General features: G+C 41.0%; 2 protein-coding genes across 3 annotated transcripts in view; one reads left to right on the top strand and one right to left on the bottom strand.

The window, feature by feature from the left end:
- Positions 1-2,231: 2,231 nt before the first annotated feature.
- LOC115071136 (translation initiation factor IF-2-like) lies at positions 2,232-10,066 on the bottom strand. Of its 2 annotated transcripts, XM_029565637.1 has the most exons (3): positions 9,463-10,066; positions 9,184-9,289; positions 2,232-3,400 (listed from the first exon to the last, which is right to left on the bottom strand). In XM_029565637.1, exons 1-3 carry the CDS (start codon positions 10,026-10,028, stop codon positions 3,347-3,349), a joined length of 726 nt encoding a protein of 241 aa, XP_029421497.1. In that variant the 5' UTR covers positions 10,029-10,066; the 3' UTR covers positions 2,232-3,346. The 2 variants fall into 2 exon arrangements, with proteins under 2 accessions (XP_029421497.1, XP_029421498.1); XM_029565638.1 differs by lacking the exon at positions 2,232-3,400 and having other exon boundaries at positions 9,231-9,289; positions 9,539-10,066.
- The window catches only part of Rab2a (RAB2A, member RAS oncogene family), a 90,773-nt gene continuing 74,112 nt past the window's right edge, over positions 9,801-26,461 (top strand). The window contains exon 1 of the mRNA XM_008837592.2: positions 9,801-10,072. Within this exon, the coding sequence (XP_008835814.1) occupies positions 10,027-10,072 (46 nt within the window). The 5' untranslated portion in view covers positions 9,801-10,026. The remainder of the gene's footprint in view (positions 10,073-26,461) is intronic.

The following is a 26,461-nucleotide window of genomic DNA, read 5'->3' as shown; positions in this document are numbered from 1 at the left end:
TGATTCCTCTGTGTTGACCCTCCTCTTTGTAGACTGGACACTGATTCAAGTCCATCTGGTGGAGTCTCCTCAGCCTCCTTGATCAAGAGGACAGGTGACCCACCACCATTACAGGACATTTTGAGAGATGCTCATAGTCCCCTGGAACTAGTCGACCTAGGAGGGCAAGGAACAAAAACTGTCCTTTATGTCCCTCTGACCAAATTATTATAGGCCTCAAAGTGTGTGTATTAAACATCCAAGAAGGTTAGTTCCATCAGTCTTGTACTTTTAATTACTGTGTGTCATGTAGATAAACCTTACCTAGACATATATTTCTTGGTCTGCTTTGTATAATTTGTCAGAAGGTTATAGGAGTAATATGGTTCCCTCTGGTTTTCAAAACTAGCTAGGCATTGTTTATCTCATTGCCTCACCCCTCCATCATGGTTTTCCCACTTAAGGTGCCCCCATTTCCCCCTTCTCCCTACTACTAATACCCTTCTCCTACGGTCCTACCTCTCTTGAGCTCTTTCTATACCCCCCTCCCTTAAACTAACCCAATTTTTATCCATATCTCCCTTATTAAGGCCTGTTTCCTACTGTTCTTCTCTTTCAGGTTCTTTCTTTTCCTTTACCTCCCTGTTTCCTTTCCATTATCCTGGTTCCTGTAGTTACGTCTGGATACATACTCACTTATCAGGGTTTGGTTCTAGGATCCACATTTGAGGGAGAACATATGTCGCTTCAATTTTTTTTCTGATTCTGTGTTACTTCACTTAGTATAACAGTTTCTAGTTGCATCCATTTACCTGCAAATTTCATGATTTCATCTTTCTTTACTGCTGAGTAAAACTCCATAGTATAAATGAACCACATTTTCATTATCTACTCTTCAACTGAGGGACACTTAGGTCTCATGTAACCTAGGCTGGCCTGGAACCCTCTATGTAGCTAAGAATGATCATAAACTTCTGGTCTTCCTGCCTACACCTCCCAAGTGTTTGGGACTACAAACACACACACCACGCTCAGCATTGATTTTTTTAAAAAGATTTTAGGGTTACCTCTTCAGAGGGGGTAATGTTAGAGGGGAGGGAGTGGGCATGGATTTGATCAAAACCCCTTATGTACATGTATTAAATTCTCAATAAAGTTTTTGTAAAAGTTAAAAAAAAAGAAAAAATATTTTACTTATGTGTATGCTTATTTTTATTTTATGTGTATATGTGTATTGCCTGCATATATGTGTGCCTGTGTTGCGCAGTACCAGCAGAGGTCAGAAGAGGGCATCGGATCCCCTGGAACCGGAGTTACCGATGTCTGTTAGTCACCATGTAGGTGCTAGGAACCAAACCAAGGTCCTCAACAAGAGCAACCAGCGCTCTTAACCACTGAGCCATCTCTCCAGCTCCTTAGCATTGATTGTTGATGCATTAAACTTGTGTGAAAGAACAAATGATTATTGTTTAAAGTTGTACTTTATTCTTTCATAAGCTGTTCATTTGTAGAAGTTCTTTTCTTTGCAGCGGGGGTCAGCAGTTGGGGGGGTAGGGCCTCACCACACTGTCATAGCTGGCCTGGTACTATACAGCCCAGAGCACTTGGCACAAACCTGAACTAATTTTGTAGATATAGACTTATTCTATTCACATTTTTATCAGAATATTTATTTGTGTGTGTATATGCACATGTACATGTAATGGTACACATGCAGAGATCTGAGGACAGTTCTCTCCTTCTATCACATGGCTTCCAGCGATCAAACTTGGGTTGTTAGGCTCAGTGGCAAGTAACTAACCATTGTGCCACCTCATCAGCCACATTAAAAAAATAAATAAATAAAAAGTTTGGGGGGCTGGAGAGATAGCTCAGTGGTTAAGAATACTGGCTGCTCTTGCAGAGGACCTGGGTTTGGTTCCTAGCACCTAAATGTTGGCTACCAGACATCAGTAACTCCATTCTCAGAGGATCCGACATTGTCTTCTGACCTCCAAGGGCACTGCACTACACGGGTACACTTACACAAAATGCAGGCAATACACTCATACACAAAAAATAATAAATAAAAATATTTCTTAAAGACAGTTTTTCAAAAACATACATCTATTTCTCCAAGACATTACAAGGGAAATTTGATTCTGTCATGGTCATTTCCCTCTGTCTCCAAAGGTTGAGAATATTGAAAATGAGCCTGCTGGAAGCAAAGAGAAATATATCAGAAAGAGGGAAGGCAAACGTGGGCTCAAGTGTGATCTCACAATTCTGGGTAGCATTTATTTCCCAAGATTTGGTCTTACCCGAAAGACATCAGTGACAGCTTCTCAGCTCACGTCTACTGGGTAGAGCTAGTATATTGTCCCCAAATGGAAACAAACATATTTCTCTTCACCAAAACATAACTATCCAAAGATAGAAATGAAAACACGCTATGGCGCATGTGAGCTTTGCTCCTCATGTACCCCCATTCTCATCCCAGTACCACATCTTCCATAGTAAGGCACACCTACAGTTTAACACAAAACAGAACATATTCAAGGCAAAGTGGGGGCAGAGCCTGGGGAAGAGAGCCCAACAGGAGAGCATGTACTTAGCACATGTGAGGCAATGGTTCAGTCCTTAGCACCAAAAACTAAAACTCAAAGATAACAGATTTAAAAGGCAAAAATAGGCCTAAAGTTTAAAATGCCTGTATGTCTGGTATCTGATAACACCAATTAACAATGCAGGAAAGAAAAAAATTTCCTAATGTTATAAGGTTCTGTATAACAGGCTGGGGAGATAATTTAATTGGTAACCATGAGGACCCGAGTTCAATCCCTGGCACCCATGTAAAAAATGGTGTGCTTATAGTCCTGGTGCTGGGGAGGCAGACAGGCAGATCTCTGGAGCTTGCTGCTAGTGCTAGCCTACCTGAATCTATTAGCTTCAGGTCTCAGTGAGAGACCCTATCCCAAAGAAACAAGGTGGATGGCACCTGAGGAGGACATCAAAGGTTGATTTCTGGTCTTCACATGTATCTACATATACACATGTATATATATACATAGCAAAAACATAAAAGTTCTGTAGAAGTCAATGTTGTTTTAAAAATAGGGTCTCACTATGTAACCCAGGTTACATAGAATTTGAGATCCTGCCTGAGCCAACAAAAGTGGGCTTTCTGGTATACCCAGACAGATTATAACGAATCCATCTGCAATTCATTATGTATGTTTCCTCCTAGCAGCAATGTGCTTTTCAAAGTCCTCCAGTCTATCTGTAGTAATCCTGTTCTGTGAGCAACTAGAATGACTATCTCCATTGAACAGATGGAAGGTTTGAAGAGAATTTTCTCAAGGTCAGTCGTCATTGGAAAAAGCAGATGTCACTTCAGGTCTCCTGGAATCCAAAACTGGATCATCTCCAGACCACTTCTCTTCTGAAAGTAACAGGCAAATCTTAAGGACTTAAGGAAAAAAACCAAAACCAAACAAACAAACAAAACCAGCTAACACTATTCTGGTTTTTAATTCAGGTTTTTCCTAATTATTACTTTTATATATTACATTATTGTTAAAAAATACTGTTTTGCAAAAATGAGCTTACTGTTATTCCACTGTTGACTGTTCCACTGATCCATGTTCTTAGGCCATTCCCCAGAACTTATTATTACTAATAAGCAGTTTAGAGGTAAAAAGAACACCAGGCATGGTGTCACATGTCTTTAATCCCAGCACTTGGGAGGCAGAGACTGGTGGACCTATCTCTGTAAGATCAAGGTCAGCCTGGTCTACATAGCAAGTTCTAGGCTATCTGGGGCAACAGGAAGACTCTGTGTCAAAAACCCAAACAAACAAAACTGAAGAACTTATACATAAAAGAAAGTTTCCTGTCCACCTGAACATACATTGAACAACAATGTGAATTTGCCAGCATTCATTTTTCACTTTTGGGGATGGGGATGTAGCTCAGTGGTAGAACGTTTGTGCAGCATGTACAAAGCCCTGGGTTCAACCCACAGTTGTGCGAAAAAAGAAAAAAAAACTGTTTCGACTCTTCAAACAGGCTTTTGAAGGAAGAGAATGGAGTAACAGACAGAAAGCAGTGGCTTTGAAAAGCGGCCTAAAATAGGTCATGAAAAGAGAAGTGAATCAGAGAATTGAAGAATGCTGTTCAACTACATTGGAAATGGCAAAAAACAAAGCACAGTAAAGAGGATGATGCACTTGGAAGACAAGTGAAAGCAGGCTTTGTAAAACATAAAACTCTTGAAGGGTCCCCCTTTGTAAAACCCACCCTCATTTTCCAGAAGTTCGGTCCGCTAAAATAACACAGCACCTCTTCTGCAGCTTCGTCAGTCAGAGCTACCTGGGCCTCATGCAGTGAGACAGTGATGTCCTTCAAGGCAGGGTCTTTGCTAGGTTCATTTAATTCTTACAGCTGTTAGTGACAAGGCAGAAGGAAGATGGGGAAGTGGGGGTGGTGTCAAAGTTTCTAGTCATCTGCTGTGCATTCCACACTGTGCTATCACTTCACATATAACATCTCATGGTGGAACTAAGCCTTAGACTTTAGTAACTTATCCAGTCTACTCAGTTGATACGGTGGTAGAGTCAAGATTTGAAGCTTATTCTTCTTCCTAAACTGGTACTGAGCTTATTGCTGAAAAATCAGCTCGGTTGTTATACTTAGAAATTGCTGGAAGAAAGCACGTCACAGTGTTCTTGATTATTTCTGGGTCCATAAAGCTGCACAAATCCGAATACATACATAATTTTTCATAGTTTTCTTAGAAGGACTGGCTAAGGAATCCAAAATGACAGTTTTGAATACCTCTCCTGTTCCACATTCCCCTCCCCCCCCTCTCACAACCTGAGGCTAATCAAAACCAGAGAAAATGAAAACAGAAAAATTTGGTTAGGAGTACTACAGGGAAATTTCTAACACACTATTCTACTTTTAAATGTTTGAGGGGAACTCAAACAAGGAGTCACGGAAAAATGAGGCCTCAATATTGTCTTTAAGTTCTACCTTAATAGTCATGACCTTCTAACAACCATATATGATGTAAGACTGAGAAATGAGGCCACTGGAACTCATTCCCAAGAGGATGAAAGCAGCTAGAAATCAAATTTGATGGAGGTCTCAGGAAGTCTACCTCCACTTAAGAAAACAGGGTTTACTTCTGTCACTTAGTCTAGGGAATTTTTATTGGAAAATACATTTAGATTTTACAGGCTAAATAAAATATTTTAAATGATACTTTATGTGTGGTTTTCATTTATATCTTCATTTGAAAGAAGATTTAAGGGAAAGTATGTTAGCAAAAATGAAACAAAATATTATGAATTACATTTAAAAAGACATAGAACCAAGAATGGGTGTCATTTTTTTCTTTTTGAGATGGGGATCTTGCTAGGTAGCCCAGGCTGGCCTGAAACTCATGCTCCAACCTCAGTCTTCAAAGTGCTGGGATTATATAGGTGTATGCTACCATGCGTGGATCTGAAACTGATCTTTTTAAAAAAAAAATTTATAATAATTTTATGAGTGTTTTGCCTACATGTATATATGTACATTATGTGTGTGCTTAGTGTCCAAGGAGGCCAGAAGAGAGCATCAGATCTCCTGGAGCTGGAGTTATAGATAGCTGTGAACCATCATGTGGGTATTGGGAAACAAACCAGTATGTACTTTTAACCCCTGGCCTCAAAACTAATACCAAAACATGAATTTATATAGGAACTCAATCCTTACTTCCTCAAAGTAATTTATTTTTTTAATATTCTATTTAATATTTTCATTTTATGTGCATGAGTAAATTGCCTGCATATGTGTACTGCACCCATGTCATGCAATGCCTGTGGAGGTCAGAAGAGAGCTTTGGATTCCCCTAGAACTGGAGTTGTTAGCTGCCATGTGGGTGTTAGGAATCGAACCTGGGTCCTCTGCAAGAGCAGCCAGTACTCTTAACCACTGAGCTATCTCTCCAGTCCCTCAAAGTAATTTCCTTTTGTTTGTTGTTTTGTTTGTTTTGTTTTTTGAAACAGGGTCTCACTATGTTGTCACGATTGGTCTGGAACTTGCTATGTAGACCAGGCTGGCCTCCAACTCATAGGGATATGCCTGCTCTGCCTCCCGAGTGCTGATATTAAAAGCTGGGATTAAAGGTATGTGCCATAATTTCTAAAAAGTACGTAACACTAGTAATTTTATATATTAAGTATATATATTCTCTTATTTTTAAAAATGTTGGAAGGTTTGATATGGTGGCCATGCCTTTAATACCAGCACTTGGGAGGCAGAAGCAGATGAATCTCTGTAAGGTCAAGGCCAGGTCATAGTGAGATCCTGTTTCAAAAAAAATTTTTTTTTTGAGCTTGGATAGATGACTCAGCAGTTAAGAGTGCTTGCTGCTCTTGCACAGGATCAGAGTTTGATTCCCAGTCCCCATGCCAGGTAGCCTACAACCTCCTGTAATTCAAGCTCCAGGAGGATAGGACACCCACCCTCTACAGATACCTGTACACACAGCATACACTCATAAACATAACATAAATAAAAATAATTAAAAAATTAAATTTTTAAATTTTTACTATGCCAGGGATCAAATCTCAGGGCCTTTAGCAGGCTGGGCAAGCACTGTCACTGAACCACATTCCTATGCCTTATTTTTAATAATGTTTAAAATATTTTATATTTTCTTTTTTTCACACATTTCTTTTTTATTATTTTTGTTTTATGTGTATGCATGTACTGTCTGCGTGTAGGTAAGTGCACCCATGTTGTGCAATGCCAGCAGAGATCAGAAGAGACTGTCGGATCCCCTGGAACTGGAGTTATGGACAGTTGTTGGCTGCCATGTGGGTGGGTGCTGGGATTCAAACCCAGGTCTTTTGCAAGAACAACCAGTGTTCTTAACCGCTGAGCCATCTCTACAGCCCCTTTCACACATTTTTTTACTTGCTCTTACGTTGATATTTGATTTCATCGTGTGTGTGTGCGTGTGTGTGTGTGTGTGTGTGTAGAAGACAGATGCTGATGTTGGCTATCTTCCTCAATTGCTCTCCACTTTATTTCTTAAGAGCGTCTCTCAGTGAACCTGAACTTGCCAATTCAGTTAGACTGGTTATTCAGCAGGATCTTCCTGTCTCTTCCTCCCCAGTGCTGAGATTACAAGTAAGCACCACTAAACCCAGCTTTTACGTAGGTGCTGGGGATCTAAACTCTCATGTCTGTGCAGGAAGCACTTAACCAAATGAGCCATCTCTGTAGCCCTAAGTTGATTTTTGTAAAACAGCTATCATCCACATTTTCCAGAGAACGAATCAGAAGCAGAGAAAGATTTCAGAGTAAGTCCTTGGGCTGTTGAGATGGCTCAGTGTTATTAAGATACATGCCACTGGGACTAGCAACCTGAGTTTGGTCCCTGGGATCCACATGGTGCAGGGAGAAAACCTACTTCAATTCCACAGGTTGTAGTCTGACCTCCGCAAGCACCAGCATGATGCTCATATTCATACATGTACACAAAATTAATGTACTAAAAAAATTCAAAAGAAAGAAAATCAAGTCTCTGTTCTTTCCATTAGATTATAGTACTGTGTAACAACTGACCTCTACAATCCCTGCTCACAAATAACAGCTCTGCACATCAACACTGTGCCTTGGCATCTTTACAAGGGAAGGATTATCACCTTTACTGGGTACCTTTACATCTGGAAGTTGGATAGACATAAAATTAAGAAAGTTCAGATCCACTGTATAGATGTATACACTGAAAAGCCAAATGACTTGTTAAGTCATCTAATCAACACAGAGCCAAAACCAGAAGCCAGGTTTCCTAAGTTTATCATAGCACATTTCCTCTAGAGCTGTACATATATTTCTGTGACTTTTGCTAACATCCTATTCTGAGCCTCTTTCCCATCACGTTTCCTGTGCTTACTGTATAAAGTTCTATACATATAATGACCTAGGACAAGCAACTTCTTTGGTTAGCTATCTCCTCTAGCAGAATGCTACTGATCCCAAAGGAGGCTAGGCTTCCTCATTCTATAGAGTTGTCCTACTGAGGCTGGGATGGTAAAGGCCACGCCCATTAGAGTAAGAACCTGAGTTTCTGGTCCACCACTCAGTAAAGCCTTGGATTAAAGCTACTTATATTGGAAGGTCAAAAGAGCCTTAAACCTGGAGGCCTTGGGGAGGAATCTTCTCTCTCCTAAACCCAGTGAATTCCCACTTTCAAAGCCATGCAAATGATGTAGCAAGAAACTACAACCATCCAGCATGGTGGTGTCAATAGTAGTAACACAATGCAGCTTCCCAAAGAGAGACAATAGCAGACAGTAGGAGGTGGCCACTAATCCCACCCACTCACTTCTGCAATGATTCTCTCCACTGCCAAGAGAAGAGAGCTTGAACCATTGAATTAGCTTCCTTATTCAACTTTAAATTTCCTGAACAGATCCACAAATTGTTGTTCATATTCTATTCCGTTCTTCATGCTTAAACTTTGGTTGCTTTCCCCCAAACTTCTCTTTTTAGACTGTGTGTGTGTGTGTGTGTGTGTGTGTGTGTGTGTGTGTGTGTTCAGTTGTCCCCTTCCACTGTGTGTTCCAGGTAACAAACTCAGGTTGGCAGACTTATGCAGCAAGTGCTTTTACCTGCTGTGCCCTCTTGTGGACCCACTTTTTGGAGACAGGGTCTCATGTAGTCCAGGCTGGCCTCAAACACTTGATGTTGTGGAAAATGTCTTAGGACTTCTGATAACTCCTTCGTCCGCTCCCCAAGTGCTGGGATTATAAGGTGTGCCACCATGCCTGGCTTGTACTAATGTTTGTCTTTTTGACACTCTTACTCATGTCTGGTTCAGACATCATGCCTCTAGAAAACTACTCCAGATACTTAAAATTCTGTCCTCCACCTTCTCCAAAACCTGTGCTTTTTTACAACTGGGACCACCTCTAATTGATACTACTGGCAATGCATATAGTATACATTCAACAGCAAAAAATTTCAAGCTGCACAAAAAATTCTTGTCACTTAATAACTGATGTTTCCTTTCAAATTGATTATGCCCATTATATCGTTGTTTTATATGCACAATATACACACAGAATATGATTAAACATATATGTAGCTATTATATAGCTTATCGTGTTCTACAATACATAACATGCAAATATGTATCTATTTGACTATATCTATACACAGACTTGCCTTGCTTTTGCGGGTTTTCTTTTCTTTTCTTTTCTTTTGTCTTTTTGAGACAGGGTCTCCCTGTAGCCCCAGCTGTCCTGGAACTATGTAGATCATTTTTGAAGAACTGCAAAACAGCATGGTATTCCATTATAGGGGCATACCATGATGACTTCAGCCCAATTTATTACAAAAATACTTATATTTTTGTTGTCAAACTCCGACCCCCAAACACCAGCATCCCAGAGTACTTTTTAGCACGGCAAGCCCACACCGTGGAGTTCCCACATTCCCAGACACCTTTCCAGTAGTCGGGAGGGGCCCGATATCGAACGCTCTCTCTCCCTTCCCCCGACGTGTCCCGCGCGTCCACAACCTGGAGAAAGGCCACGGCACCCGCCCGCGGGGCGGCGATGGAATCCCGGACTCTTGGATCGCCCAACAACTCCCGGTCGTAGGGCCGCGACTGCGGAACCGTTGGTGCTCCGGGCTCGCTGAGTCGCCGGGGCTGCTGTGGGCGGAGCTCCCAGGGTGGGCGGGCTCCGGCCGACGGGCGCGGCCACGGCTCCTCCCCTCTCCTCCGGCGGTGCCGGCGGCTGCAGCACTTCCGGGTCGGCGCGGAGGCGGGGCGGAGGCACCGCGGCGGCTGTTATTGTTCCGAAGGGCTGGGCGACTGTGTGCGGAGCTCGTCGTGTCAGTTCGTCCGCTTTCCCCTCGACCCCTTGCTGCTGGCCTGTGCTGCCGGCCGACGGCGCGGACGGCGTACAGGGCCCGGTTTGGCGGAGCGGCGCTGGGTGACGGGCGCGGAGGAGGAGCAGCAGCAGGAGGAGGAGCCGTGAGCCCTGGCACGGAGCGGCCGCGGCCATGGCGTACGCCTATCTCTTCAAGTACATCATCATCGGCGACACAGGTGAGGGCGGCCGACCACGGCGATCCCGGGCCCGGCAGAGGGGCAAACGGCGGCAGCGGCGGCGGCTTGGCCTCAGGTCCGAGTCGGCCCGGCACCTCCCTGCCGGCCGCCCGGCTCCATTTCCGCAGTGCTGGAGCTGGTGACGTGGGCACTGCGAGCGGCCTGGCCGGGGCCTGGCCTTGCTCCGCCCGGGCCCGCTGCAGCCCGCGCCCCGCGCCCGTTTCCGACGCCGTGGGGAGCGAGTGTGACAGCGGGGTGGCCGGGCGGACGCCTGCACCCGGGCTCCCGCCCCCGCGCTCTGTCCGCGGCTAGCAAGGACTGGGGAGGCAGAGCGGAGCGGAGGGCGACGGGCCAGAGCTCTTGCTTTCCTGGCCGGTCCCACCTTCCCGGCCTTGCACGCTTCCGCCTAGGCCTGGGCGAGGCGACCCTGGTGTGGGACAGCTCGCCGAGAAGAGAAAAATCGTTTTAAAAACATGTTTTTTTTTAACATCTTCCACTCCCTAGTCCGAATAAGTCAGATCATGTGATTCGGTGGCAGGGTGATTCCTTTCAGGGTCATTAAAGCACCAGAGTTCTGGCGACTTTTGCCACGTGTATGCCGGGGTTGTGATTTGATAGTAATGCAAGGCCAGTCAGTGCTCTGGGTGTGGACATGCTATGTGCGTGCCGACTGAGGACGCTAAGTTTTCAGTCCTGTCAAGTCCAGGGTTACAGCTGCAGATTTTCGGGTGACCTCGCGCCCATTTGAAGCTCAAAATAATGGTTCTTACTTAAAAATAGCATCCTGATAAATTTCTCAGGTAAATAAACAAACTCATTGTGGAATATTTTGCATACCTGTGATTTGGGCCTTACTTTGACTCTAATAATAAACCTAAGGCTTGTTCAGGTGTTAAAACTATTAATATACCAGAGTCTGATTTCAGTGGTGACTCTTGCACAACGCTGGACCCTTTGCACAACTTTGGAAATGTAGAAGCAGCTTGAGGTTTCACTAATGGCATAGTGGGTTCACTAAGTAAGGTGGAAGTATGCTGATTGCTGCCTAAAATAAAAACTTCTTGCAGTAAATAGTGTTTTCCAGCAAAGTTTTTGTGTGTGTGTGGAAACTAGATGGTTTTCTGTTTTGGTTAGTGTTTTGCAAACTAGAGATCTAGAACCACTTAGGCTGTACAAAAATGCAATTAAGAGATGTCAGATTGACTACAGTATGAATGGGTGAAACAGACTAACACCTTAGTTGTGTTGGCATTAGCAAAGATTCCATTTAGAATTTGCAAGTTGTCTTCTTTTTATTGAGGATCTACTGTGGGTTAGGAAAGCATGCAGGTTGGAAACATTGCTCAGGGGATAACAGCACTGGCTACTCTTGCAGAGGACCTGGGTTTGCTTCCCCATACCCACATGGCTACTAACAACAGTCTGTAACTCCTGTTCCAAGTTATCTGACTTCCTCTCCTGGCCTCTAGGGGTATTGCAACCTGACTGTGCATTTACACACATGAAGATAAAATGCTCATACACATAAAATATAGATAAGCAAATAAAAGTGTTGTGCAGGCAATAATGAGGCTACTAATGCTAAGCTGATGTTTCATTCTCAAGAACATTGTCCTCATCCAAAACCATTATGCATTCAAAGGGCAGACAATCCTTTCTTGGCATTGTTGCTGTTCTGACCTAGTTTGGGCACTTGACTACTTGACTCTGGACTGTAGACTAGCACTTCTCCACACTTCAGTCTAACCATTATAGCTCAGCATCAGTTTAATCTTCTTGAAATATCAGTGTCAAGAGACAAGCCTCTTTTGCCTTTGCTTGTCAGTCCTGCCTTTGCTTTTTAACTTGGCCTTCAATTAACCCCGTGTTACTGTTGTTCTTTGGCTTGAACTCGGTATTTTTGTACCTATCTACTTTTCTAGCATTCTTTCTCATTATCCTTGCCTTGCTTCTGTCACTGAGCCTCAGTGACTGGTTTCTGGGGCTTTCTCTGGTTTTTCCTTCCTGTGTTTGGAGTGCCTTCTGCCACAGTCTCTTCCTATGAAATTCTGCCAGCTCTTTAATTACAGCCTTACCCAGGTCTTCCATGGGGCCTGCAGAATCAGCATATCTTTTTTTTGTCTAATAATTTATTGAGAATTTCATACATGCATATAAAGTGTTTTGATCAAATTCATGCCCACTCCCTCCCCTCCAATTCGTTCCGTATTGTCCCATCGCTTTTTTTCTGATAATTTCATATACTTTTTTTTTTTTTTTTTCCTGTCTTTTTGAGACAGGGTCTCCCTGTAGCCCCAGCTTGCCTGGAACTCGCTATGTAGACCAGGCTGGCCTCGAACTCACAGAGATTCTCCTGCCTCTGCCTCCCAAGTGCCCAAGTGCTGGGGGATTAAAGGCATGCACCACCATGCCCAGCTTCTTTTTTCTTTTTTTATCGTGCTTTTTGCTGGCCAAGGCCAGAAGAAAGTATTGGATATCAAAGAGCTGGTGTTACAGCAATTGTAAGCTGCCCTACATGGGTGCTGGGAACAGACCTTGTCTTTTCTAAGTGGTGCTGTTACAGCTGAGCTGTCTCTCCAGCCCCTGATTGTATACTTCTTGAGTGTAGGAAAGGTGTTCCGTGTGCACTCTGTGCTTTAGGATGAGCGCAGTAAAAGGTTGGTCTTACATATTGCATTAATGAACCAAGAGTCAAAATACTATATTTCTGCTAGTATACATTAATAATTACAGATTTTTAGCTTAATTCTGCTACCTTTTTGCTTATTGATTTTTGTCTAGAGTCTTCTACCATTTTGTTTCAAAGTTGTATTGTGAAAAATAAGCATCTTGGAATGAAGAAAAACACTAATTTTCCTGTCTTTTTTTTTTTTTTTTGCATTTAAAGCAGTCATTCTTGAGCTTTCCTTCTCTCAGTAGTGTGTGCTGAAAAATGAGAATAGGGCCAGTGAGATGGCTTAGTGTGTAAAAGCATGTGTCCCCAGGCCTGACAACCTGAGTTCGGTCCTCAGGACCCACTTACGGGAAGGAGAGAACCAGCTCCACAAATTGTCTTCTGACCGCTCAGGCTCACTGTACTGCTGCATATACACAAAATAAACAAAATGCAAAAATAAATGAGGATAAACGTGAAAGCAGTTTGGTTTCCCAAGAGAAGGAACCATGCAGTTGCCCTTTGCCGAGGTGATTCTCACTGAAGAGATTTGTAAAACCTTTGCCTGAACAAGATGCTCTAAGTACCTGATGCAGTTAAAATGCTTTTATTTTCATTGGTAGAATCTTTCTGAGAAATCATTTAGAAATATATATATATATATATATGAAAGTAATTTTTTTTAAACAAGCCTGAGCAGTAAGATAAGCAAATAATTATCAAGAGAAAAAGTATGCTTCTAGAATTTGGCAATCTGGCATTTCCCTAACCTTTTAACTTCATCACTACCCCTCCTTGCCTCTCATGTAGGTACACAAAGGCACAAGTCAGTTGTCTTTACTCCTAGCTAACATGCCCTTCTTTCCTTGCCTAGATTGTTAAAATTTGCTCCCCTGACCAACTCCTCTTCCTTCCTTTAAGACAGTAAGAAACCATTCCTCTTCCTCTGGGTACTGTTTCTCTGCTCTTCCTCACCTCTGCAGCTTGCATTTTAAATAATCTTTCTGTTGTTGTTGTTAGGAAGACTTGACTTTCAGATAAAATGGTAGGCCTTTCAGTGGTTTTTAGTACGTTTTATGTCCTCACCCTGAGGGGAGGTGCTTCCTGGCTTTACTGAGGAGGTGACGTCTATACTGAAATAGAAAGAGGAGTATAGATTTGCCATATGGGCAAGAGGGAATGGCGGCAGTTCAAGGGAAGTACGTTTGCAGTTTAGGAGAGTGACCTGGGCTAGAGATTTGAGAACTGAGCATAAAATCAAACCCTCATTATTCAAGAGTTCATTATTTGAGCTATTGAAATTATGAAGTCTTACTATTTTATTTTATGTGTGAGTTCCTGCAAGTATGTGAATACACTATGTGTGTGCCTGGTGCCAATGAAAGGCAAAAGAGGGCATTGGATCCCTTGGAACTGAAGTTACAGGAAGTTGTAAATGCCATGTGGGTGCTGGGAACTGAATTACAGTCTTCTGCAAGAGCAGCAGGTGCTCTTAACCGCTGAGCCAGCTTTCCAGCCCCCCAAATTACCAAATCTTACAGGGAAGAAAAAAAAAAAAAAAAAAGAATGTATTTATTAATAAGCTCTTACTCTAAGAAATTCTTTCCCGGTTTTCCTCATTTATCCCCATGCTCCTGCTCTAGCACCAGGGCTTGATGACGATAACATGGATCCGATAATTGCAGAGTGATGTTACAAATCACACACCACCAATATTTGTTTATTTCATGCCACCTGAGCAGTGTCACAAGTCCACAGAGGCATGGTCACCAGTGTCACATGCAGTAGAAGTCGGAGATGACTAGTGGTGAAATGGTGAGGTGTTAGTACTTTGCCACACTGCTGGATTAGGGGGTGAATGAGGCCCAGAAGGCAAGTTATAGGAATTGTGAGGTATGGCTTCATTAATGTTCCTTTAAAATGTATCATGTAAGTATACAAAGAAGTCCTAACATCTCAAGTAACAGTTGTTTTGGGGGGCGGAGAGAATTCTGCTTGTATTAGGAAAGTTGGTATTGATAAAATGAGGTTTTCTGTATTTTGGAATTCCTCTTGTTTTGTTTTGTTTTGAGCTTGTTGCTTTTGAGATAAGATCTTGCTGTGTAGCCCTGGCTGACCTAATACTCACTGTGTGCCCCATTTTGGCCTCAAACTCAGGGCAGTGGTGCTTTAGCCTCTGGGTACTAGGATCATAGGCATGTAACACCACATCTAGCTAACCTCCTTTAAGTTGTAAACATACCTCATATAATAATAGTCATTTCCCCCCTAGTTTCCATAGTTTGTCAAAAAGTGCCAATGCTAACAGTATTTCACGTTTGGAATAGTTTTCAAAACTTGGAAAAGTTTTCAGTTAGCAACAATCACTCCTCAGATAAACCTCATTTACTATCACTGTGCAAAGCTATTGGTGCTTTTTAAAAAGACACTGAGAGGTTAAAAAATAAAGCTGTAGCATGGGGTATTTGATTGAAACTGAGTTTGAAAGGGAAGGAAAGTGAGAGGTTTAGACTTTGTTGTAAAGTTAGGTTGGATAGCATGTATTTGTCTGTGTATGTATTTTAAAATAGGAGAGACTTAAGATTGAAATTTGAAAATAGAGAGGGGAGGAACACAATCCAGAGGATTTGAGGGAATGGAAGGAGCTCTAGAATTTTAACTGAAGGAAGCCTGCTGTGGGACAGTCAAGCTTGAGTTTCTTTAAATCCTTGTGAGTCATCTTGAGTGCCTTGTTTGTTTGTTTTTAAAGCAAATACCTCCCAGTGATTTTGATTCATTATATTTTAGGTTAGTGCACATTATTACAAAACTTGTGACAGAAACACTAGTTGTTTTATTTTATTATATGAGCAAGTTTCCTAGAGTATTGCAATAATAATGACAAGACAAATTAGGTAATTCAGAAACAGAAAAGTCTACCAAAGGTATTTTTTTTAATCGAGGCACAACATTTTAATAAAAAATATATAATGCATGTATGCATCGTTTAGTGGTTTGTTTTTGGATTTTTTTGTCTTTTTTTGAGACAGTTTTACTATGTAGCCAGGCTGGATTTGAACTCATTCATTCATTACAGTGAACCACCCTTAGCCTTTTAAAAAAAAAAAATTGTTTTCACTTTAAGACAGGATCTCACAAAGTTATCCAGGCTGGCTTTGAATTCATTCTGTAGTTCAAGCAGGTGTTGAGCTTTGAATCCTCCTGCCTCAGCCTCTTGAATAAATGGAATTATAGCATAGTACAAACAGGTCCGAGTCCTTGCCCTTGGTTTCTGGAGATAGGGTCTAGCTATGTAACAGACTGGCCTCAAACTCAAATTCCTTCTGGAGTCCTAAGACTACAAGTGCGTGCCACCTTGTGCAGCTCTGTGCTGTTCATAGCTGCATCTCTAAATAATAATGCTTAGTTTTGCCTACTCTTCTGTGTGTCTAGCTGTTATCAAATGAAAGCTGAAATGTGTTTGAAGTATAACTTTCGGTATTGTTTAGCGCTTAACTTGCTTGTCTCATAAAATTTTACTTTGATCTGTCATATGTAGTTAGTCTTAGAACGTTTTTTGACTAGCGCTTCCTTTTTTGTCTGTCTCCTGTTCCTAACCCTATTTACTACTTCCTCTCCCTGGTATGTGCATTGCTCCTAGTACTTTATATTGATTGGTCCTGGTATGTCATTCTCTTCTAACTCCCGTGGTGAACATTCTTTTCCTAATCATACGCCTTTCCTTGTCAGTGCCCATGTCCTTTTTATCCCACTCCATGAAATTAATTTTCTCTTTATCTCCTGCTTCCCTCCTGCCATTTATCTTTCTAGTGCTCCTCCTTTTGTGTTAACTAGTCATTTTTTGGTTGTTTTTAAACAAACTCAGTTTTCTTACTTCAGCCATTCTTTTCTTCTGGCCCAACTGTGCTGCTTCATTTTTTTCTTTCACAGCTCATAATCAGTCTGTGAAACTCTATCCCTTACTGTGGAAGATGTAGCCACATGTGGGCCTTCCTTGTCTCCTTTCTAACTTCTCGTTTTCTCCATTACACTTTCCTACTTGTGTCCTCAATTGTGCTTATTTGGCAAGTCTTAAAATACTTTACATTTAGCTGTGATACATATCCATGGAGTCACTGCCTTTGAATTCCTATAGTGCTTCTCAGTTCAAACCACTGAGGCCTTCTCATCTCTGGGATGCTGTTTTAATAGCTATACACTGAGTCCTGGACATCTTTTTTTTTTTTTTGAGAAAGGGTCTCCCTGTAGCCCCAGCTGTCCTGGAACTCACTATGTAGACCAGGCTAGCCTTGAACTCGCAGAGATCCTCCTGCCTCTGCCTCCCAAGTGCTAGGACTACAGGCATGCGCCACCACACCTGGCTGACATCTTTATTTTTAAAAGCTTTTGTGTGCAGTAGTAGAACTTTAATATTCCTCTGCTAGTCAGCAATGGTCCTCTATGCTAATGTTTCAAAAATTGATTCTTTTCCTACTGACAGGTTTTTCTTCTTTGTGGAATTTTATTTTATTTATCCCTAAGGAATATCCAGACTGGATTGATATGGACTTGGCCGTCACACTAGCCTTTAGCACTGTCTTAGTAGTAGATGCTCATAAAGAATTCTTAACACTCTTATACTTTCTACACAGTATCAGTGGCCTGGTATCTTGCAACCCCCAGCCCTTGGTGTTTGGGATTTTTTAATTTTATTTAATTAATTTATTTATTGAGATAAGATCTCACTACATAGTCTAAGCTTGCCTCAAATTTGCAGTGATTTTCCTACTGGTATTACAGGTTCGTCCAGCTCTTGGGTTTTTGCTTGTTCATTTGTTTTGAGACAAGGTCTCTTGTAACCCAGGCAGACTCAATTGCTCTGTGTAGCCAAGGATGATATTGATATGATCTTCCTGCCTCCTACCGTCCAAGTGCTGAGGTACAAGGCATGTATCACCTCAACCAGCTGGATTTTTGAGTTAGGGTCTCCTTTATGTAACATAAGTTGGCATCAATTCAGGTCCTCCTGTCTTCTGAATGTGGGGGTTCTTTCCTTGTACCATTGGACCTGCTACCATTTAATCCTTCAACACATGCAAGATGTTACTGCTTTTTAATACAAGAAGTAAGCTGTGTTGTTTGCAGCCAGTTATTTTAGTAAGTGATAGACACTTTCTGCTATAGTCTGAACTATATGGTACCCTCACTTCATTCCCACTTGCATCCCTGCCCTCCGTCAGTGTCGCTTTTCATAGCTATGATGAAACTTCAGTTTCTCACAGTTATCTCTTCAAAAAACTCACATCTACAGGTATAGTTGGCAATGGCTGTGTCTGTGGCTAAATTTGGGAAAAAGAAAATGAATATTGATGATTATGTTGTTATGGCCAACCCCTTGAAGGTAGGATGATGCCTGGCACAGTTAAGTTATAGTGCTGTACTGAATGATGAATATGTGGTACTTAGGTTCTGCTGGGCAGGCTGTGTGGCATTAACCAAGTCATTTGTTCACCTTCCCAAAACATTTAAGGACGCATGAATTGGTAGAGTTTTCTTTTACATAAATGATGTAGGGTATATTAGTTTTCTTTTGCCTCCATAGCAAGCTACTAGAAAATTAACAGCTCAAAGAAAACAAAGTTATCTTAGCATTTACAGTTTGAAGTGTGATGTGCCTTACTTGGCCCAACCAAGGTTCAGCTGGGCTTCCCCCCAGCTTCACAAGCAGGCACTCTTTTTGAATGTCACTCACCCTCTCTCCACCTTCAAATGCAGTGACAGCCGTCCACATTCTTCTAATGTCCAGTCTTTCTAACTCTTCCTCTGGCTAATGTAGGAAAGATTCTCCAATTTAATGGATGTAATTAAATCTTTCTTGGATAATCTAGAATAGAATAGTCTTTCCATTTCCTGGTCTTAGTCTTGCTTTTGGTTTTGATTGTTTTTTTCCCCTCTCTGGTTGTTCGTTTGTTTGTTTGTTTGGGGTTTCATTTGTTTTTTGTTTTTCTCTTTGTATTTTTTAATATTTTATTTACTATTTTTTGTGTATGGGTGCTTTGCTTGCATGTATGCAAATGCACCACATGCGTGCATTGCCTTGCAGAGACCAGAAGAGGGTGTCCGATCCCCTGTAACTGGAGTAACATACCGTTGTTAGCCACCCTATGGATGCTGGGAATCAAACTTGGGTCCTCTGGAAGAACAGCAAGTATTCTTAACTGCTGAGCAATCTTTCCAACCTGGTTTTTTGTTGTTGTTTTTTGTTGGGGGTTTTTTGTTTGTTTGTTTAAGACACAGTCTCCTCTGCTCACCCTGTAGCCCTGGCTGGTCTTGAGCTTCAAGCAGTCCCCTTGCTGCAGTCTCCCAAGTGCTAGAAGTGCAGGCACTCAGCACCACACCCAGCTGCTGTAACTGGTTTTATAGGGCATTTTCTCTGCTTTTGTAAGTCATCATATCTAAATAATACCACCCGCAAAGACTATTTTTTAGTTACAGAAAGGGACGCTGTCATAGCTAGTAACTACTAGCTAGAAACTGACTAAAGCTAGAATTTAAACCCAGGTCTTTCTGACTCCATAGTCTACATCCTCCCCCTGTATTATACATATTTCTTGATTTTCCTGTATTTCTTATTAGATCCCCTCTGTTGACTTGCTAGTCTCTTGGTCTGTTGAATGCAACACAGCCCATTAGTTACATAAATAGTACCTGCACTCATACAAGCAGGACACACTGTATCCTGTCTAAAACTGAGATAAAGTCCTGTCTAAAACTGAGATGAAGTCCTTTCTCCGATGGTTTCAGTTATGTGACTGGGCAACCTTGCTGAGTCTTGGTGTCTTCATAACATAGGAATGAATAAATGAGATTAGATATGTGACTATGTATTGAGTAAAAAATGGTTAGTAGCTCATCTCACTTTATGTCTTGCTTCCTTGAATGCTTCTATAATTTCCTCATACCCAGTTGAAAAACTAACCCAAATTTGACAGTGCTGCATAGTGTCCAAATAACACAAAGATCAAAACAAAAATAACTTATTTTTCCCTCCATGTATCCTAATATGTTGATCCCACACACATCCCATTCTCCCTGCTATATCCCTTTCTTTAAATGCTAGCTACTAGTCTCTCTGTAGCTCCAACTGTCCTGGAACTCACTATGTAGACCAGGCTGGCCTTGAACTGCAGATCTGCCTGCCTCTGCCTCCCGAGTGCTGGGATTAAAGGCGTGTGCCACTACGCCAGGCTGTGTGTTTTTGAGACAGGATCTCTTACTGAACATGGAACTTACCAAAACTTTAGACTGGCTGGTTAACTAGTTCCTGGGATCCTCCATTTCTGTTGTCCCTACACCTCTCCCCACCCCCACATCCTCTCCCACTCCTTCCCTCTCGCTCCCTCTCTCCAACCCCACCCCTAACACTAGAGTACAGGTGCTCACTACCATGCTGTGATTTTTTTACTTAGGTGCTGGGAATAGGAACTCAAGTCCTCATGCTGGTTCAGCAAGAGCTTTCCTGACGGAGTTCTCTTCCCAGCCCTTACTAGTGATTACTTTGTTCTTTTGTTTTGTTTCATTTTGTTTTGTTTTGAGACTATATAGCCCTGGCTGGCCTGGAACTCATCATATAGACCAGCCTGGCCTCGAGCTCACAAGTATACCTGTCTCTGCCTTCCAAGTGCTGGGATTAAAGGTGTACACCATCATGCCCAGCATTATTCAAGTATTTGAAACTAATTTTGGCTCATAATTACCTAATATGTTCTTTTTCCTTTTTGTTTTTTAAAGTTAATTTTGTTTATTTAAAAAACATTACAGGTAGAGTTGAAGCCCCTCATATATCTTCCACCTCTCTTCTTTGTAGAGGTAATCTCCTGAATTTAGCATTTATTATCCCTCTGAAAGTTTTCATACAGTTGCTGTATATGTTTTGTCTGTGACAAGATGCAGCTTTTTATTTTTTCAACTTTGTTTTAATGGCATGTTACTGTTCTTGCTCTGAAGCTTTTTTCCTCATCGTTATTTTGAAGGACTTACCTGTATTTATGCATCTTTATGAATTGTTTTGCTGATTTAGTTTTAATCAAATTCTGTTGTTCAGTATGCCACTGTTTTCCCATTCTCTCACTTATGGCTATTTGTTATTTTGTTCTAGAAGACAGTACTGCCTGGATAGCCTTTGTGTCTGTCTCCATGAGCTATGCGCTGTAGTTTTGGAAATATCCCTTGCAGTGGAATTGAGAACAGAAGGAATATATATCTTTAGCTTTACCAGTGAATCTAAATCACTCTGCAAAGTAGTTATGAGTTGCCTGTCATTCCAGTTCCAACTTTATACCTTTTTTATTTTTTGAGACAGGATCTTGCAATGTAGCCTAAGTTGATCTCTAACTGAGGATCTTTCCAAGTGGTATCACAAATGAAATTGAAAAAGTTCTTTCTATCTCAGATGTCCTAATGAGCCACTTGAGACTGAAAATACTATCCAAAAAAGACATTCTAACTTTTACTAATCTTCAGGAAGAAAGTAGTAAGAGCAGTTGTCATGGTCTACCTAGATGTCCTCTCTGCCCACATTGGTGATATCACATGCACCACCAGGCCTGGCAGGGGCATCTTTTTTAAGTCATATATATTTATATGTACAATCTAAGTAAAATATATAATTTAAATAAAAATCCTAAATTTGAATATAAATATGTATTTTAATATAACTCACTGCAGTGTTTTAAAATTCATTCTGAGATTCTGTAATTTAAGGAATTTAATGTTGTGTAATCATGAAAAATTTGGCCGTATTTCTCCTATTAAAAACCATTGTGGCTAAGACCAACGGTCAGAGTTCAAGACAGATTTCAAGCACTCCTGCCCACCATGAGCTTTTGTGCAGTAGTATGCAAATCTCACACAGGAAGCAAAATAGATACAACTTTTCTCAAGATATGTAATATTATCTGTGCCTTATAAAACATTGTAGAGTCTGTTGATTTGTGACATTAACCAATTAATTTAAATTCCTGAGTTTTCTGTTGTAAATTGGTATATCTGCCAAGTACACTATTATCTATAGGTTAGGCACTGAAGTTCAAACTCACATTTCTTCTCATTAACTTCATAGCATTCTTTGAAATTCAAGTGTCAGTTACTTGTTCCTTTTATTTATTTACATTGGTAGTTAATGTAAGTAGTAAATTTATGCTTGTTTTGCATTATTAAAATTAATGGATGTCCAGGTATGGTGACATATGGTTGTAATCCAGCACCCAAAAATCTGAAGCAGGAGGATTAGAAATTAAAGGCCAGTTTGGAGTATATAACAAATTTAAGGCAACCATGAGCTATACAACAAGGCCCTATTTCAAAAGTCAGCTTGGTGGTATGGTGCATTCAAGCCTGATGTGGTAGTGCAGGCCTCTAACTTGGGAGGCAGAGGAATGTGGATCTCTTGAGATTAAGGCCAGCCTGGTCTATGTATTGAGTTCCACAGCAACCAAGGCGGCAGGAAGACTCTGTCTCAAAACAAAACAAAAATAAATTAATTGTTAATTAAATGAAATTGGCAGAAGACATTTGCGTTTATCTATCTTTAGCAATAATTGCTATGCATCTAGATGTCAAATAATATAGTATCCTGAGTCCTTTCTGGGTACTTTGGCTTAGACAATACTCCTGGAGATTTTCTAAGAGTCAGCATTTACAATTAGAAGATCTTCGTTGGTGTGGTGTCTCCACTGCTTACTTATAACCTTGTGAAATTCCGAACGTTTTCTCCTCAGTTTTCTCATGAAGTGCCTAGCTTAAATTCTTCACTGGGTTTTTGTTTTTCAGTTTGATGTAAAACTATTCAGGTGCCTTACAAACTACAAAGTGGTTTATTAATAATAGTACTTAAAGTTCATTGTTCCCTTCGTTGAGCATCCTAAAATTAAATTAGTGAAGTAGGGATTGCCTTTTGAACAAAGGCTACCTACTTTGCTGACTTCAGACTAATTCCTTGAAGAAAACAAGATCATGAGTTAATCACAAACAAGTAGCTATTTGATCTTGATGTCCCTGAGACTCAATGAAATTGAAAAAGTTCTATCTCGGGTGTCCTCATGAGACACTTGAGTTTGAAAACACTATTTTTTTTAAAAAAAAAAAAAAAAAAAAAAAAAAAAAAAAAAATTCTAGTTTGTACTAGTCTTCAGGAAGAAAGTGGTAGAGCAATTGTCATCTACCTAGATTCCCTCTGTGCCCACTTTTGTGGTATCTATCACATGAGTGATTTCTCTCAGATTTAAACCCCTTCAGAAAGAAGCAGTTTTGAGTTGTACAAAAGAGTTCAGTGTTAATGACTCTGTTGGTAAAGTTATCTATTTGGATAAAGCATTATTCCTTCAGTTTCAAATGATAAAGTCAAAGTGTCCATGACCCTGATCACTTATGCTCAAAGCTGTTGGCAGGAAAACTAATAGATGGCAGAACGAGTTTATCGGTTATAAATAATACAAAAATGATGGTAGCCTGATGCATATATCCTAGTCTCACCAATAAACAACTGCAACTGTTGCTGTTCTACACTTATTTATTGCCTAAAGATAAGACTTAGATGTCTTTTCGTAAAAATGTAAGTCATTGTTTTTTGCTTCAAATTTCTGTATAGCTGAACCAGAATCGGTTTCTAAATCTTTTAGTATAATTCTTTGTTGTCTAACAATAGAAACCAGCTCTGATTAATTTAAAAAGAAGCTTTTAGCAAAACTTGTGGATGGTTCACAAAATTGATAGGGAGTCAGCAGAATCCATCTTGAAAATGAACAAAACCAAGGATGATAGGGCACAGCCAGATTCACAGTATCAGCACAGCCTGCATAAGAACATGCTGGACACATGCCAGTGGATTCTGGCACTTGTTTCTACTCTAGCCATCATGGACTACCTCAAGATGGTCCTTGATATTGTACTGCCCTCTCAAGATTCCAAATTCCAGAATCTGATTGACCTACCCTTTGTCAGTTTCTTTCCTAGCTTCCGGAGAGCTCAAAAAAGGATATTCCTGGGGCTGGAGAGATTGCTCAGTGGTTAAGGACACTGGCTGTTCTTGCAGAAGACCCAAGTTTGAATCTCAGCATCCACATGGCAGCTAACAGCTGTCCATAACTCCAGTTCCAGGGGATCCAACAGCCTCTTCTGTCCTCCCCAGGCATTGCATGACACAGGTGCACTTACCTACATGCAGCAATACATGCATACACATAAAATAAAAATAACAAAATATTTTTTTAAAAAAAGAAAGGTACTCCTAATGCCAGGTTGCCAAAAACAAATGTCCACTTATACCTTTTTTGTTGGTTTTGTTTTGTTTGAGACAGGGTCTCACTATGTAACCTTGGCTAGCCTGGAACTTGCTGTGTAGATCAGGGCGCCCTAGAACTCCCAGAGATCCACCTACCTCTGCTTTCTTGGTGCTGGGATTAAAGGCATGCTCCATTACGCCTGGCCACTTAGACACTTTTTGATGAGTGTTGTAATGCACATTGCTATTAGTATTCCTGTGTATTTGTGTCAGAAGCCAAATTTCTGGATCAACTGCTATTTACATGTGCATTTTGGCAAATACTGCTAATAACTGTCATATACTTTTAGTTTCCTGTATGTTTCATGTACTTAAATTCAACAGGCTAACCTCAACATTGTTTATGTTGACTGATTACCTAGTCTGTGTTTGTTAATTTAACAGTTTGGTTTTTGTTACTGTTAATGTATCACTCCCATGGCTTTTATTAGCTTAACTTGTTAATTACATGAAATAATTTATTTTGCTCACAGGTTTTAACTTTGTGGCAAACCATTCATGTCCTAAATACTACTTACAGGTCATGTATAATAGATTTTATTGCATAATAATAATATTGTGTATATGCATCTAAATACCTTTTTGCTTCTGTAGCATGAAAAAATTGTTTTCTTTTTTAAGCCGCTTAATTTTTTGAGACATGGTTTTACTGTGTAGCCCAGGGTGTCTTAGGATTTCTTTCATTATTAAATTTTTGTGTTTCATACAGTGCATCTTAATCTCATATTTAGACTTCCTCCCCTATCTGCATCCCACCCCATAGCTCCCCCCCAACTGGATTTCATGTATTTTGTCATAAATGTTAAGGCCTTTCAAGTCACGTTTATGTTCTCAGATGTCCTTTGGCGTGAGTTCATCCACTAGAGCCTGATCAGTCTGTCTAGGGTCACTCCTTTAAAGAAGACCAGCTCCCCCTCACTCAGCATTGATTACCTACCAATAGTTCCTCAGCTAGGCTGGGGCGTCTAGCCATTTCCCCACTTCTATGCTGGGTTTTTGTCTGATTTGGTTTGCATGGGTCTTGAGCACGCTGTCACCATTGCTGTGAGTTCATGTGAGCATGTTCCCAGCCATCTGGAAAACTCAGATTTCCTTGTGACCATCCCTGGCTCTTACAGTCTTTACTCTCCCTCTTCCACAGTGGTCCCTGAGCTCTGGTGGCAGAGGTTTAATATAGGAGTTCTATCCAGGGACACACACGCTGCAGTCTCTTTCTTATTCACTACATTTTGACCAGTTGTGGCCTTCTGTGTTAATCACCATATGAGCATGAGAAACCTTAACTGGTGAGAGTTGAGAGATGTATTGATACTCTCTCTGCCCCATGTTCCACTATGTTCCCTGAGCCTTAGGCGTAGAGGTTCCATTGTAGATGGTGTCATTTGGAGCTGGGCAACTCACAGACACTTACTTGTTGCGTTTGATGAGTTGTGGAACTCTGTGATAGTCTCCATTTGCTGCAAAAAGAACTATCTTTAATGACTATGAACTCTGTGATAGTCTCCATCTGTTGCAAAAAGAAGTTTCTTTGATGAGTATTTTGGTATTTTTGAGACAGGGTCTTCCTGTAGCCCCAGATGGCCTGGAACTTGCTATGTAGACCAGGCTGAACTGGATCTCACAGATTAAAGGTGTGTGCCACCATACCTGTCTAGACTTGAATTCTTAATGACTCTCATGCCCTTATATCCTGTATTCTGAAGTTATGATTGTGCAGCACCATGCATCCACTTTTTTGTTGTTTCTATTGCTTTATTTCCCAACTCTGGAGGGATTTATTTAATAAGTCTATAGTAGAGTAGAGTTCTCCACTTGATTTTTCCTGTTTCATTTTTATTTTATCTGAGCATGGATATAAAGTCATCAGGTAGATTTCAGTGGTAATTTTTTTCGCATCTACTAATTATTAAGGAGAAAATTTTTATGCTTTGATGATTTATTATTTTTTTATTTTTAATGTATTTATTTTTACGCCCACTTCCCAGATAGCACCCTCCCATCGCCTCCCTCCCCCCACTAGAGACCTTATATTCTGATATCCCTGCTACAGTCTGCTGTGTTGTCGGCACCCCCAGCCATTCCCTACTACTTGCCCTTCTGTTGACTCTAGTCAGCCTATCTACAGGTCTTTGTTTTAGGAGGGTCAGCTGTTCTTCTAGCAGCAATCAGTTGTCAATACTCCTTTAGATAAGATTAGGGTCTGCTGTTCATTTTCCCAGTTCTGTGCTGGATTACTATTTGGGAGTCCCTTTGGCCACCCTGGCCAACAACTCCAAAGAAGGTATCTCCTATCTGGCATTGTTGCTTGTTATGTAGCCTTTAGCTATACATATGGATTCTTAATAAATTATATTGTCCCCTTTAATCTTTGGTTATACTTTCCTTTTGGATGTTTAAGGCCATACAGTTGGCCCTG

This window comes from Nannospalax galili, unplaced genomic scaffold (genome assembly GCF_000622305.1).
Source record: "Nannospalax galili isolate Female #2095 unplaced genomic scaffold, S.galili_v1.0 scaffold397, whole genome shotgun sequence".
Taxonomy (NCBI): domain Eukaryota; kingdom Metazoa; phylum Chordata; class Mammalia; order Rodentia; family Spalacidae; genus Nannospalax; species Nannospalax galili.
Note: the sequence above shows the minus strand (reverse complement) of the source record. Positions and strands in the feature narration are given on the sequence as shown.